This window comes from Neoarius graeffei, chromosome 21 (assembly GCF_027579695.1).
Source record: "Neoarius graeffei isolate fNeoGra1 chromosome 21, fNeoGra1.pri, whole genome shotgun sequence".
In the NCBI taxonomy this organism is placed as follows: Eukaryota; Metazoa; Chordata; class Actinopteri; order Siluriformes; family Ariidae; genus Neoarius; species Neoarius graeffei.
In genome coordinates, this window is record NC_083589.1 from 30,780,776 (window position 1) to 30,796,118 (window position 15,343).

Sequence of the window (15,343 nt, forward strand, 5' to 3'; positions counted from 1 at the left end):
GTGTGTGTGTGTGTGTGTGTGTGTGTGTGTGTGTGTGTACATACTTGGCCTGCTGCAGAAGCTCCTGAGAGTATCTAAGAGTTTGCTGAGGCTTGTCATCCTCTAGTATCTGAGTGAGCTGCTTGGCGCCGCCTTCCAGACTGTCTATTGTGTCTTTATAGGCTGCTGTCACTCCTGTCACTTTCAGGTTTTCCACAGTGTCCACTAACTGCTGCGTCTGCTTGGTCAGCTCACGCACAGTGACATCCCAGTCATGGAAGCACTGATGACACGGCTGGCAGTCTGGGAAAGTTCCCACGTAGCCACGCCCACAGAAGTCACACCGCTGACCGGCTACACTCTCCACACAGACACATGCTCCTGTCGATTTGTTACACTGTGGTGTAGACGTGCCCCGGGGGTCACAGTCACATGCTGGAACACAGACAAACAAATAAGTTAGTGGACTTACCACAGCTTTACATGTGAATGAAAAGAGTGTGTGTGTGTGTGTGTGTGTGTGTGTGTGTGTGTGTGTGTGTGTGTGTGTGCGCGCGCCTGACTGAGGTCCACAGTTGAGCCAGTTGGATGGAATCTACATTTTCTGCATTGATTGTTACCATTTGTACCACTTGTACATGATGGGGAACAGAAGAGGTATGTGTGTGTATGTGTTTGTATATGTGTGTGTATATGTGTGTGTGTATATGTCTCTGTGTGTGTGTGTGTGTGTGTTCTCACAGCTGTTTAGAAGTTATGGTGGGAAAATTTGAGCTGGAATCTGAGTTGAATTCTTCTAGATTTCACATGGAGCATAACCAGACCTTGTGTATTTTTATGCCCTGGAATGTTTTGGTCCATGAGCACTTGTGTGTGTGTGTGTGTGTGTGTGTGTGTGTGTGTGTGTGTGTGTGTGTGTGTGTGTGAGAGGAAGAAAAAATGAGTAACTCTCAAGAATAGGAACATTATAGCCTAAACACACACCCACATATAAGCTAAATATAACCTAGATTTGTCTTAAATCTCTTTCAGTATGGAGCCTTTCTTGCACGAGTAGATGCAGCACACAAATTATAAATTGCTCTGGAGTGTAATTGTGCATTTACAGTGTATGTTTATTAATCAGTGCACTAGCTGACTTAAAGGTGCATTTAGGTAAAATTTCTCAAAACTGGTCAAGAATAGGTCTCTAAAGAATAAACTTAAACAGGGAGCGCTGAATAAGAGTTTGAACATTTTTATTCCTTGAACCCGCCCCAATTCCTGCCCATATACACAAAGCTCCGCCTCAAAAACCTATATGGTGGTTCAGCGAGAGTTAGCATCACCAAGGACTGTCATGGCATCACTTTCAAGCACATCTGGACATTCAGCTGCTTGAAAAGCAAATTACAAATCTGTACAAAAGATTCTGCTCATGATGATCTATAAGGATCATTACTTTGTAATGAAACAAACAAACAAAATGACAACAAAATATCTACTTGATTTGTGACGTAAAGCCAGAACCCTTTCAAGAACAATAAAGTAATCCGTCTCAGAAAAGCACTGTGTTTATTCTGTGCCAGTGTTTGTTCTGGCATTTCAAGTCATTACATATTTTTCAAAGGTTTTTTTGCTCAGAGTTACCCACCTGTATTGGGCTCTTGAGAGACAAATTTTTAAACTCACCATGACACTTAACTTCTGGATCACCCCAGAAAAGAGCTCTGCACTCCTCACAGGTCCTGCCACCAAAGCCTGGCATACAGGAGCATTGACCAGACATCTGGGAAACACATCAGAGGAGTTTAGTATACACATCGCTGGCCAAGAGTAAGCAGTGAGCAGAGCGATCCTGGCTAAACATGAAGGCTGGAGAATGACCTTGTACTCAACTGGCTAACATCATTATGAGTTAACAGGAAGATAAAAATTAAGCCATGTTTGCCACCCAGTGAGAACACAGCCACTTGTGTACTGATTTTTTCAATGACTGTTTTGCTGATGTTGTGAGATCAAAACCCCAGGACTGACACTGACCCATTGCTGGATGCTAAAGTAAGATCATTAACCCTGCTTGAGCTGTGTTCTGCCTTGCTTATAAGTTGCCTTGGATGAAATCATTTGACAAATAAATCAACTTTACTTTTACTGGCTATACTATGATATGTACGGGTATGTGCTGAAATTGAAGGTGTGTGGTAGGGGTGTAACACAATAAGACTATCTGAATCTGTATTCGGATCCCATCCATCCATTATCTGTAACCGCTTATCCTGTTCAGGGTCGCGGGCAAGCTGGAGCCTATCCCAGCTGACTACGGGCGAAAGGCGGGGTACACCCTGGACAAGTCGCCAGGTCATCGCAGGGCTGACACACAGACACAGACAACCATTCACACTCACATTCACACCTACGGTCAATTTAGAGTCACCAGTTAACCTAACCTGCATGTCTTTGGACTGTGGGGGAAACCGGAGCACCCGGAGGAAACCCACGCAGACACGGGGAGAACATGCAAACTCCACACAGAAAGGCCCCTGTCGGCTACTGGGCTCAAACCCAGAACCTTCTTGCTGTGAGGCGACAGCGCTAACCACTACACGACCGTACCACCACCTGCATTCAGATTTCAGATTTAAACCTGTAGTGGGCCAGACCGTTTCTTCCCTTTTCTTTGAATATAAATTCTCATTAGAAATGCCAGCATTGTCAACACAATCTGTGAATTCTGGCTCTGTTAGTTCCTCAACCTCAGCTGCATACATCACTTGAGTTCATAATTTTTCACCATGTTATTTTTGTTTGTATTTGTCCATGATATTTTCTCCTAAATTTTGTCCTACTTCCCACCAAACTTGTCGCCCAATTCAAACCAGTGCAATCCTGATCAGACAGTTACTAAGGATGAATAAACACTGTCTTCCTTTATTTTTCTTTGTTCTGTATGCTTCATATCTTTCCACTTGTTTGCACCAACATGACTCTGTGTGTGTGTGTGTGTGTGTGTGTGTGTGTGTGTGTGTGTGTGTGTGTGTACTCACTCTGTCACAGGACAGGCTATAAGAGTGTGTGGGATGACACTGACACGGCTGGCAGCCTTTTCCACTGTGGAAGTTCCAGGTGTTTGGGGCACAGCGGTCACAGTGCAGACCCTCAACACTGGGTAGACATGGGCACTGCCCACTCACCTGGTCACACTCACACTCACCATCTGCACACTTGTGACTGTCAGTACCCAAAAGCTCGCACACACACTCTAAACACACACAGACAAAATACAGATAAAATAAATGAGATTTTATGGATGTAGATAATATAGGCATGGGCGATACAGCCAAAAAGGTTTATATGATATTTATACAATTTTGTAAAATAACAGTGTATAGTATCGTGGCTGAGAGATGTACAATCTTATGTTCTACAACACAAAACAAAATCAGAAGATGCAAAAACTGAATTTGACAATACAACAAAATTTAGGGAAATGGACACACAAAGCAAACACATACTTGGACACATACACATGAGAAGTATGTGTCTACACACATGGAGATGGACACACACACAAACACACACACACACTTACTCTGGCAGTTCTGTGTGCTAGCGTCTCCGTAGTAGCCACGGCGACAGTGCTGACACGCCTGGCCCTCAGTGTTGTGCAGGCATCTGAGACAGGTTCCTGTGCGGGCATCGCAGGACATCGGGTCGTGCATGTCAATGTTGCCGTTACACCGGCACGGGTGGCACCGTCCACCTGACACCTTTGGGTTACCATAGTAACCAGGTGCACATTCCTCACACCTTGGTCCTGAGGAGAGAAATAACATTTTTACAATAAACTATGAGCATGTGGACCAGCTCAGGTTTCTGTAAGTGTGATAAATTAAGGCATGGAAATGCCAACGGAAAATGAATACATACAAATAAACAAGTGTTGCCAGGCAAAACAAACCTCGCCCGGCAGCACTTATTTTATACCTATATGTTAATAATGCTAATATTTCTCAATCATCAGCTGTCAGGTTAGAGTCCTATGAAAATACATGACCTTAAGTTTGATATTTCAAAGTCATTCAAGGTCAAGGCAGCAACTGAAAGCCCATATGGGACTTCTTATATGTTGATAATGGTAAACATCTGGCTATCACGAACCATTTTAAAGTTATAGCCCTTTTAAAACCCATGACCTTGAGTTTGACCTTTCAAGGTCACTCACGGCTAAAGGTCATGGTGCCAAATGAAAGCCCATATGGCACTTCCTATAAGTTGATAAGGGTAAATATCTGTCTACCATCAACCATTTTCAAGTTAGCCCTGTGAAAATCTGTGACCGTGATCCATGATTGAGTTTGACCTTTCAAGGTCATGCAAGGTCAAATATCATGGTGCTAAATGAAAGGCCATATGGGAGTTCCTATATGCTCATAATAGTAAACATCTGTCTCTTGGCAACCGTTTTTGAGTTATAATGGAAAATGTTATTTTGACCGAAAGGTTGACCTTTCTGGCGACCTTCACCTTGACCCGATTACCCCCAAAATTTAATCAGGTAATCTACGGACCATTGCCCACCTACCCTGAAAATCTGAAGTCAATCGGTGCAACCGTCTAGACGCTAGATTGTTAACAGACGCACACACAAGCAAACAAAAAACAAACTGCACTGATTACAATACCTCGCCCCGCTTACTCCGTCCCGGGTGAGGGAAAAACAATCAATTCTGGAAATATGAATGCATTTTTAAAAGTGATGCATTAAAATTTAACCATTTGTTATCAATATATTCATTAACCACTTTAATAGGAACACCTGTACACCTGCTTAATCATGAAATTATCCAGTCTGCTAATCATTTAACAGCAGCACACTGCATAGAATCATGGAGATACAGGTCAAGAGCTTCAGTTAATATTCACATCAAATATCAGAATGTGGGGAAAAAAAGTGCTCTCACTGGAGTGGAACTCGATGTGGTCTTCTCCACAAGCTTTTCTGAAATGTTTTTCAGCTCACCATGGTTGTACAGAGTGGTTGTTTGTGGCTTGTGTTACTGTAGCTATCCTGTCAGCTTGAACCAGTCTCCTGGATCTGTTTCTGCCTACAGATTGTTTTTCACACCAGTGTGTGTAAAGACCAGAGACTGCTATGTGGGAGATTTTCAGATCAGCAGTTTCTGAAACACTCAAACCAACCCATCTGGTACCAACAACCATGTCATGGTCAGAATCTCTGAAAAGGCATTTCCACATTCTGATGTTTGATGTGAACATTAACTGAAGCTCTTAAAGCAGATACGCAGAACCTTTATTTTTCAGCACATTTCTGAGCGGGGGCGGCACGGTGGTGTAGTGGTTAGCGCTGTCGCCTCACAGCAAGAAGGTCCGGGTTCGAGCCCCGTGGCCGGCGAGGGCCTTTCTGTGTGGAGTTTGCATGTTCTCCCCGTGTCCGCGTGGGTTTCCTCCGGGTGCTCCGGTTTCCCCCACAGTCCAAAGACATTCAGGTTAGGTTAACTGGTGACTCTAAATTGACCGTAGGTATGAATGTGAGTGTGAATGGTTGTCTGTGTCTATGTGTCAGCCCTGTGATGACCTGGCGACTTGTCCAGGGTGTACCCCGCTTTTCGCCCGTAGTCAGCTGGGATAGGCTCCAGCTTGCCTGCGACCCTGTAGAACAGGATAAAGCGGCTAGAGATAATGAGATGAGATGAGATGAGAGACATTTCTGAGCGGATAGTATCTCCATACTTGACTCTAGTATGCTACATAAATGAGAATAAAAAATATATATATTTTTGAGAGTTAAAATTGACCACAAAGTTGGCATTTGAGCTGCCCCGCTGAGCCAGCCAGCCCTGAGTGCGTGACGTCACAGCGGTAACTGGTTTTAAGGCCGAGGCCTTTGACAGCTATAGACCAAAGTCATATAAATAAAAATTTATGGTGAAAGTAAGAAATAGCGTTACCGACTTGCTCAACTAACGCTACGTTCACACTGCAAGGCTTAATGCTCAATTCCGATTTTTTTGTGAAATCCGATTTTTTTGTGAGGTCGTTCACATTAACAAATATATGCGACTTGTATGTGATCCTCAGTATGAACGAAAAGCGACCTAAAAGTGTTCCGCATGTGCATTGCAGGATACGACGACGTCACACGCAGTGAGCATGGCCAGTGTTTACGGAAGTAACCTAAAGTTTCCTGTGTATGATAGTAGCCAGCATGGAGTACCTGGCGATGATGCAGTTGTTGTTGCGACGGAGCCAGAACATGCACAATAGCCTGATGTTAAGGAGGAGGTTGAGAAGGAAGAGGGCAAGGGTTTTGGCTCAGGCGTTCTGCGGGGTAGTGACTGCAACCTCTGTTCAAAGGAACGTGTCATGCGCCATGTTTTTGTAACTTTTTTTGAGAGACCCGCCGCCTACTTCAGCACAGAATAGTGACGTTTGTGGCTTGTTGATGACGTGTAAGTCGGATGAATGCGATCTGGCGGTTCAGACTGAAGTCGCATATGAAAAGATCGGATAGGAATCGGAATTAGGACCACATATCCAAACGGCCTGGGTCGGATTTGAAAAAATCGGATCTGTGTCGTTCATATTGTCAATAAAAGATCGGATACAGGTCACATATGGGCGAAAAAAATCGGATTTCAGTCACTTCAGCCTGCAGTGTGAACGTAGTGTAAGACTGATTTGACTTCGTTGATTGTGGGTTGACTCTCATTAAAACAGGATAGGTGTTATAACTTATGCAACATATATTATGTACATGCATGCATTTTCACTGATAAAACGTAAAAGGCTAATTAAATAATCGGATGAACTGAGACAATCACATTCTGAAGCAAATTAAATAATCTTATATAAATACACAATACAAGTTACATGTATTAATCTAAATGCAGGTAAATAATGTGTTGTTTTGTATCCAAATGAGAGTCTCGTCTTACCCGTCTGTGTTCTCGCTTCTTGAAGGCCGAACTTGTGGCTGATTGTTTTGAAACAATCTGACTTTCAGTTGTTCATTCAGTTCTCCGTTCATTCGCTTCTTCCATGCAAGGGCGAGATGGCAGCAATATCCAGCAGAGAAATCAGATGGCTGGTCCACCCATTCTCCATTTTCTCCATACTGAGTACTCCGCCATTACTGCTCAGCTCAGGCAATTACTAAAACCCAGGATGGGACGTCACCGGTTTTAGCAACAACCGCGGGGAGGTCACTGCCTGAGCGATAATATGTCCCGTCCCGTTCTGTCCTGGGTTTTACCAACAACCCTTGGCTCACACTCCAGGAGAACTGGTGCAACTGAACTTGCTTTCCTTTTTAAAAATAAATAAATACTTTCCTTTTCTTGTAGTTTTCTTTTCCTTTAATTGTTGGTACCGCACCCTCTTTCAATACAGGCTTATAGCCAACGCTCTTCAATAGATCAGAGGTCTCGTATGAGTCTTCAGTACAATGTGCAGAGCAGAAGAGAGACCACTTCATAGGCGCCCAATGTGCCCGTGAACAACTCGCAAAACGCGTCCAAATCTTTGCAGTTTGAACATTCTTGGGCCATGAATGCAACGTAAATCCACCTTCTGTCGTGTTGCTGCACCAGCCAAAAACACATCTATGTGGCATGGCGATAAATTAGCTCAAAATGGAGGATCGAAGTTGCAGTCAGCTCTGTGTTTTAGTATAGCGGAAATGGCGATGAGACCGATAGACTTCCTGCTGTGACGTTACAGACGTCAAGGTCATTCACTCAGACCACTACCTATATGAATAATTTTAATCGTAAAAATTACTACAGTATATTAGATTTATTGTTAACGCTTAAAACTATTCCTGTGCCATTCTTGAGGTCTCAAGGCATTTATAAACGAAAGTGAGGCCATGGTTCTGCGTATCTCCTTTAATCTTGTGCTGCTGGCAGATGATTGGCTGATTGCATAATTGCATGAATGCACAGGTTTATATGTGTTCTGAATGAAGTGTTTGTTGATGCCAGACAAGAAGTTTTGAGTATTTCAGAAACTGCTGATCTAATGAGATTTTCACACACAACAGTCTCCAGAATGAAAAGCAAGCCTGCAAAGTGTAGCAACAGATATTTTTAGTCCATATTTATGCAGCCCTAGCTAGAACTGCTAATCTCACTAATGTGATATGAGGTTTGGCCTGGACGCAATCCATTTCCATTGGTGTGTAAATTAGTGGAATGTGTTAGTGTGTGTGGGTGTGCTTTTCAGACTTGTGTGATGATTAAGGCAGTGTTGCCCTGAGTTTGAACCTAAAACCTGTATCAGGTTCACTTTACAGGAAAGTAACTGCTTTGCACAGAGCTCTGGAAACCATTAGCACATGGCAGATATCCCACCCAAAGGCATTTTCCTTACTTTTAGGCAGAACATGCTGCCAAATTTCTGACAGTTGTTTAGATTAGAATCATTTACTTAGATCTTCTTTACGAGAACTAACATTCCATTCCTAAGGTCATATGGAAATGACACTGATCAGCAACAAATAGTTAAAGAAATCATATATATTTTCCCATAATATACTCCACCAACCAAGAGGCAAACAAACAAAAAAACTCAAGCTAGAGTAAGGTCCTGTGCAGGGGTGAAATAGACAGCTGGATAGAACACAATCTAGAGGAGCTGGCATTTTACCCACCAAGAAGGTTATGTCTTTGGTGTGGTTTGTTTGTCTGACACTAAGCAAGATTCCTCAAAACCTACCAACCCAATTAACTTAAAACTTACTGGAAGGGTGTAGCATGGACCAAGGAAGAACTTATTAAATTTTGGAGCTGATCTGAGTCACGGAGCGAATGTACAAATTTATTTCCACTTTCGCTAATTTTGCGTGATATGGCATTTGGCCTTGACGGAAGTCTACGATCAAAAATGCCATCAATCTTAAAATCCAGTAGATGGCACTAAAGTTCAATAGTGAAAAATATAGCCAATGTAGAAATATGATGACGCTATATCACAATCCACAATCATAGTAATCAGTAATCCTCTGGGATACACATGTAGGTACATAATTCTAATATCCATCCATCCATTATTTGTAGCCGCTTATCCTGTCCTACAGGGTTGCAGGCAAGCTGGAGCCTATCCCAGCTGACTACGGGCGAAAGGCGGGGTACACCCTGGACAAGTCTCCAGGTAATCGCAGGGCTGACACATAGACACAGACAACCATTCACGCTCACATTCACACCTACGGTCAATTTAGAGTCACCAGTTAACCTAACCGGCATGTCTTTGGACTGTGGGGGAAATCGGAGCACCGGGAGGAAACCCATGCGGACACGGGGAGAACATGGAAACTCCGCACAGAAAGGCCCTCGCTGGACACGGGGCTTGAACCCGGACCTTCTTGCTGTGAGGTGACAGCGCTAACCACTACACCACCGTGCCGCCCATAATTCTAATAATTTTGGAAATATATCCAAAGTGTTTACAGTTGCAGGTTTGCACATCATAGAAGAGTTGACTATTGTCTTTGATGGAGCAGAGCTGCTTTAACATGCAAGTCAACGCTTGAGTGGCCTATAAATGTACCACTTTCACCTCTGACTTTAGTGATACATCTGGCATAGAGAGCTCTCCTAAAAAATCAGCTGTCGTTCTGTATTAATTAACAATTATTCATTGAAGGTGAAGTGAATCTCATCTCATCTCATTATCTGTAGCTGCTTTATCCTGTTCTACAGGGTTGCAGGCGAGCTGGAGCCTATCCCAGCTGACTACAGGGGAAAGACGGGGTACACCCTGGACAAGTCACCAGGTCATCACAGGGCTGACACATAGACGCAGACAACCATTCACACTCACATTCACACCTACGGTCAATTTAGAGTCACCAGTTAACCTAACCTGCATGTCTTTGGACTGTGGGGGAAACCGGAGCACCCGGAGGAAACCCACATGGACACAGGGCTCGAACCCAGTACCTTCTTGCTGAGAGGCGACAGCGCTAACCACTACACCACCGTGCCACCCTCAGGTGATTATTTCAAAAAATTTTAAAAAATGCTAATGTAATAACAGTGCAGACTTGTGTCACTTATCTATGCCGATTCATATAAAATACTTTGTTTTGAAATCGGTAAAATAAATCACACTTCCACTTTCCCTTTGAATAGTTTTAGACCAAACTTCGTAGCGTCTTTAGTGCTTTTAGGAACAGCGTTTTCTTTCATAATTTGTAATTTTTCCTCACTTATGGTGACAAAGTGATTGGCCGCCATTTTACTGAGTCGCTCGAGATGATTATCGAGAAATAGTCAGAATTTCTTGACCAATCAGTGCGCACGATTTTCTATAATCACCTGTGTATTTAAACTAAAGATTGTTAATACGCTTATGAAAATTATTGTATTAATTATGACAGGCCCTATTTATACAATCACATGTTTAAATGACAACTTGCCTTTCTGAATAACATGCTATTTCAATTATAACAGCATGTTGTTGTTGTTTTCATAAAATCAAGCTTGTGAACAATAACTTGGAAAATATACAAGTTAAATATGTAAGTGTAGAACTTGACACCAGCACGTTAATGTAGCAAATTGTAGGCTAATGTAGGCTAGTACTCTTCTCATGAAAGTTAATTTAGGTTAAGAGAGGTCATCACCAACTTTGTCGCCTGGTGCGAACTGAACCACCTGCGCATCAACGCCAGCAAGACAAAGGAGGTGGTGATCGATTTCAGAAGGACGGTTCCTCAAATTGCACCAGTGAGCATCCAGGGTTTGGACATTGAGATCGTGGAGGAGTACAAATACCTGGGTGTTCACCTCAACAACAAACTGGACTGGACTAACAACACAGATGTCCTGTACAAGAAGGGCCAAAGTCGTCTCCGCCTGTTGAGAAGACTGAGGTCTTTTGGTGTGTGCAGGACACTGCTTAGGACTTTTTATGACTCTGTGGTAGCATCAGCGATTTTCTACGCTGTGGTCTGCTGGGGCTGTGGAAGTTCAGAGAGGGACAGGAAGAAACTTAATAAACTGGTCAGAAGGGCTGGCTCAGTCTTGGACTGTCCTCTGGACTCCATTGAGGTGGTGGGTGAGAGGAGGATGTTAGCCAAGCTGACCTCAATCATGGATAACCCCTCTCACCCCCTACATGAGGCTGTGGGGGCTTTAAGCAGCTCGTTTAGTAGGAGACTGCTACACCCACGGTGTAAGAAGGAGAGATACCGCAGATCATTCATACCTACTGCTGTCAGACTGTAGAACACCCACAACTTGTAACGTAGCAACAATAACCTGTTTGTCGTTATATTTGCACTACTTCACCACTACTACCTCTGCCATCTCTCATCGATGCAATTATTATGTGCAATAATATAGGCCTTAAACTATTTTTATGCATATATATATAAAATTTATGTATATATGTGTGTATATATACAGAGTCTACCTGTAGTGTGCAATTTTTCCGAGCCTCTCAATAAGGCAATTTTTCTATACTTTTTCCCGGTAGATAATGCAAATAGCCCTCTGTATTTAATCCTTCGTTTGTCTAATTTTTATTTCAGTTTTATTTGTTATCTGTTTGACATTTTCTTGCTACTGTAACACATGAATTTCCCTGATGTGGGATGAATAAAGTGAATCTAATCTAATCTAATCTAATCTAATCTAATCTAATCTAATCTAATCTAATCTAATCTAATCTAATCTAATCTAATCTAATCTAATCTAATCTAATCTAATCTAAGTTTAGGCTGAGATTAGAGCCGGCACAAGCAAACAGAAGAAACATTACATTCTCACTTGCTATGTTTTTACCAAATTAAATTACAAATGATCCAGGATTTAGTCCATGCTCAGAGCTCTTAATGATACAGGATGTTAGATTTTAGGGGAAAAAAAAAAGCTATTATGCATCAGGCTACACTCTCATACTCTTTCTTGCTCTCTCTCGCTTGTGATTGGCTGCCGCTCCTGTCAGTCACCACCTAGCCAAACTTCTTTCATGTCTAAAGTTGTGGTGTGATAACATTTGACATATCTGAGATATCGAAGGGACATGTGCATACAAATGTCCTTTCAATTCTGACCCCAGAAACAGGCTATCCAGGGTGACTCAGGAACGTCAAGTATTTTTTTCTCCCCTGATTCAATAATCATGTTTCCTTTGTATCCTTTTCATGAAAACAGCATATATGCTGTAGCTTTAATGTTGTTGAGATGAATAAAAGTGATACAATGTACCAAGATATCAAAAACAGAGAGGGGGACAACTAAACACTCAGAAGACCTAATTCTGTTTACTTGTTGTACTAACTGAGAAATTTACTCTAAAATAGGGGTTCTCAACCTTTTCTACTTTAAGGCCCACCTATTCAGACTCATAATGAGTCGGAGCCCATTAAAAAAGATCCCCAATTATTTTGGCTCGTCTATTCTATTAGATTCTAATAATCTACTGTAAAGTGTACTAATGGGATGCAACATCACGCCCTGTTACAGACGGGAGCCCAGGGATTAAATAAATGCAATAAAAACCAACTGTTTGTAATTGTAGATATTGTATTTAAAACTGTATGGATGTACCAGAAGCCAAACCATACATGCGTGCGGGTCATTCTCAGTTAAAAGGGATTAATGATCCAAAAGTGGAGTCCGGTCCATTAACACAAGAACTTATTGCCATGTTTGTGTTCAGAAAACAAACAAGTTATTAAAACCAAGACGTACACTCAAAAGAAGTGGATATAGAAACCACTCAATGGGATTAGATCCTTATACACTAACAAAGAAGGACTTTTCCTATGAAAGAAAAATTTACTTGCTAAATTTGATATTAGTAGAATAAATTTTGATCCTATTGTAGCCGGAACTAAATACAAAAACAATAGTTATGCATACTACTAATTAACTTAATGTGAAGATAATTAACAGATAATCAACAGATTTTTTTTTAAGATTCTGTATATTTTGAGTCTTTTGTATTTGTAATTATTTGTATCTGTACATGCACGACCCCACCAGCTCTGCTGATCAGCTTATCATGCTTAAATAAATTTATTCATTCAGAGTTGGAAACTTGTCTATCTGTTGAGTTCCCTGACATCTCAAACTACCTGGTGCTGCTGGTCGACATCGTTCTACACAGACACACAGATGAAAACCTGGAAGAGCATGGAGGAGAACAACTTTTTATATGAGGCTGGGTTAAAGATCTGGGGATCAGGACACTACAAGAGAATTCCTGTATCATTCTTGCCTGGGTAAGGAGGAATTTCTGGGCTTTGTAGGCATCTTTGCGATGGTTGCTAGGATGCTAGAAGTTTTAGTATCGGGTGTAAACAAACCACAGCTGTTCAATTCTCAATCCTCCCTGCTCTTCTCTTCCAGCAGGCATCACAGATCCATATAATTTACCCACAAACATATTTATTCTGCCCACTGTGCATGCACGCTCTGTCTGTGTGTGTGCGCACGCGCATGCGCACACGTGGGGGGTTAAATGCAAAGGAGGATTGTGACAATAATAAAGACTTGTTCTTCTTAATTTATCCACAAATGTATTTATTCTACTTGAAAGGTGTACGTCAAACCAGCTACCGGATTTGGGACACGACGACATCCTGAACTATTGAGTATTTGGCTTCAAACTTGAAAAAAATTCACAGCCCACTAGATGGCACTTCGTGGCCCACTAATGGGCCACGGCCCAGTGGTTGAGAAACACTGCTCTAAAACATAGGTGCAACCTACTTTATTAGTGATCTGCAATATATTAGTAATGTTTTACCTTTGTATCCTTGGCTGCACACACAGAAGAACTGGAGTGAGTTGGGGTTTTGGTAGCAGGTGTCTGCAAACTGTCTTCCACTGCCTGGACCATCTGGACACATACAGGGTCGACAGCGGTCGCTGCTGCCTAGTAACGCATTGCCATGGTAACCTCTCTCACACCTATGGACATCGTAGTAATGTGGATATTAAAAGAATGCCATAATGCCTGACATAGCCTTGTTATGATCACTAGGCTTTTCAACATTCATGATTTATTTCCTGTTGTATCTTTAGATTAAAAAAACACTAAAAGAAATTGAGAAATAATCTTGCACACACAAGTTCGTCGAGTATATCATGTGAGAACTGTGGTAACTGTAAGCACGTGTTGAGCAAAGAAAAAGACACAAGAGGACAAGAAGATATATCAAACGTCATCCTGCCTGTCTACCTGCTTCCCTGCAAGCACTCTGTCCATGCACTCATTGCACATGACCGGAGATTTCCACAAGGCTAGGCAGACATATTGCTAAAGCTAGTGAGCTGTAAGTACTAACAATAGCCATGTTCGTTGTTTATATTGATTAGGATAATGTTAGTTGTTTTTTTTTTTACTATGAATGACACATGAGGTAGTTGGATATGACAACAATGCGCTACACTCCTCCCCCCAATGCTCTCTCGGGGACTCAAGCAGAAGTCAGGCAGTTCACATTCATGTGTTTTGGAGGAGTGACTCTGGAGGGATGGGATTTTTTTGTTGGACAATTTCAAAATCTAGCTTAAGCCTAGGTCACAACCGGACGTACGATTTTTTGGCCGTGCGATTTTTGGCATTTCCCAAATCGCTGTGTTTTTTTTGTTCGTGGAGAAAGACCCACGTTGGCCGTAAGTTTGTCTTGCAACCTGAAAAAAACGTAAGCGCCCGTAGAGTTTGTTTGACATGACAAAGAACCTCTGCGGCCGGTCTGCGGCCAGTCTACGGCTCGAAAATCAGTACGTCACACGCGTGCCCTCCGTGCCTTTCACGCGTGCCCTCCGTGCGTTTCTTGCGTTTTTTGCACGTAGACCGGCCATAGGAGCACGTACGGCCGGTTGTGACCGAGGCTTTATTCTTGCTGGCTTCTCCAAAATGACCAACCCTAGCTTTAATCCCCTTTTCCTTCTTCCTTCAGTTTCTAGTCTCTAAGCTCATTCAATCTACTAGATCTTCCTCTTTGAATGAACAGTCACCCTGAGCCTCCTGACAGCACTATTCTTTCAGACCATCAAGCTGAACCAAATCACATATTCATGCTGATATTTATGAGATAATTTAGGCATGTAAAAACTCACATCCAAACCTAATTTAAGTTTCAAACAAGCAGATATCATGCTTTGATGTACAACCTACTTGAGCACATTACATATTTAAATAATATTGGCTGGTGTTGAGTGGTCTATCAGATATATTCTATTCAGCTAGCATGATACTGAACGAGTCGAAGATGAGTAGCTGAATGGAATATATCTGATAGACCACAAAAGAAAGCCATTATTACCCATCCATCCATCATCTGTAGCCGCTTATCCTGTCCTACAGGGCAAGCTGGAGCCTATCCCAGCTGACTATGGGC

At 42.2% G+C, this 15,343-nt stretch overlaps 1 protein-coding gene across 1 annotated transcript in view; it reads right to left on the minus strand.

The window, feature by feature from the left end:
* lamb1b (laminin, beta 1b) overlaps positions 1-15,343 on the minus strand; it is a 98,910-nt gene that overhangs the window by 34,045 nt on the left and 49,522 nt on the right. The window contains exons 20-24 of the mRNA XM_060902960.1: positions 13,744-13,907; positions 3,551-3,775; positions 3,006-3,220; positions 1,651-1,747; positions 45-414 (exon numbers count right to left, since the gene is read on the minus strand). Of these exons, the coding sequence (XP_060758943.1) occupies positions 45-414; positions 1,651-1,747; positions 3,006-3,220; positions 3,551-3,775; positions 13,744-13,907 (1,071 nt within the window). The remainder of the gene's footprint in view (positions 1-44; positions 415-1,650; positions 1,748-3,005; positions 3,221-3,550; positions 3,776-13,743; positions 13,908-15,343) is intronic.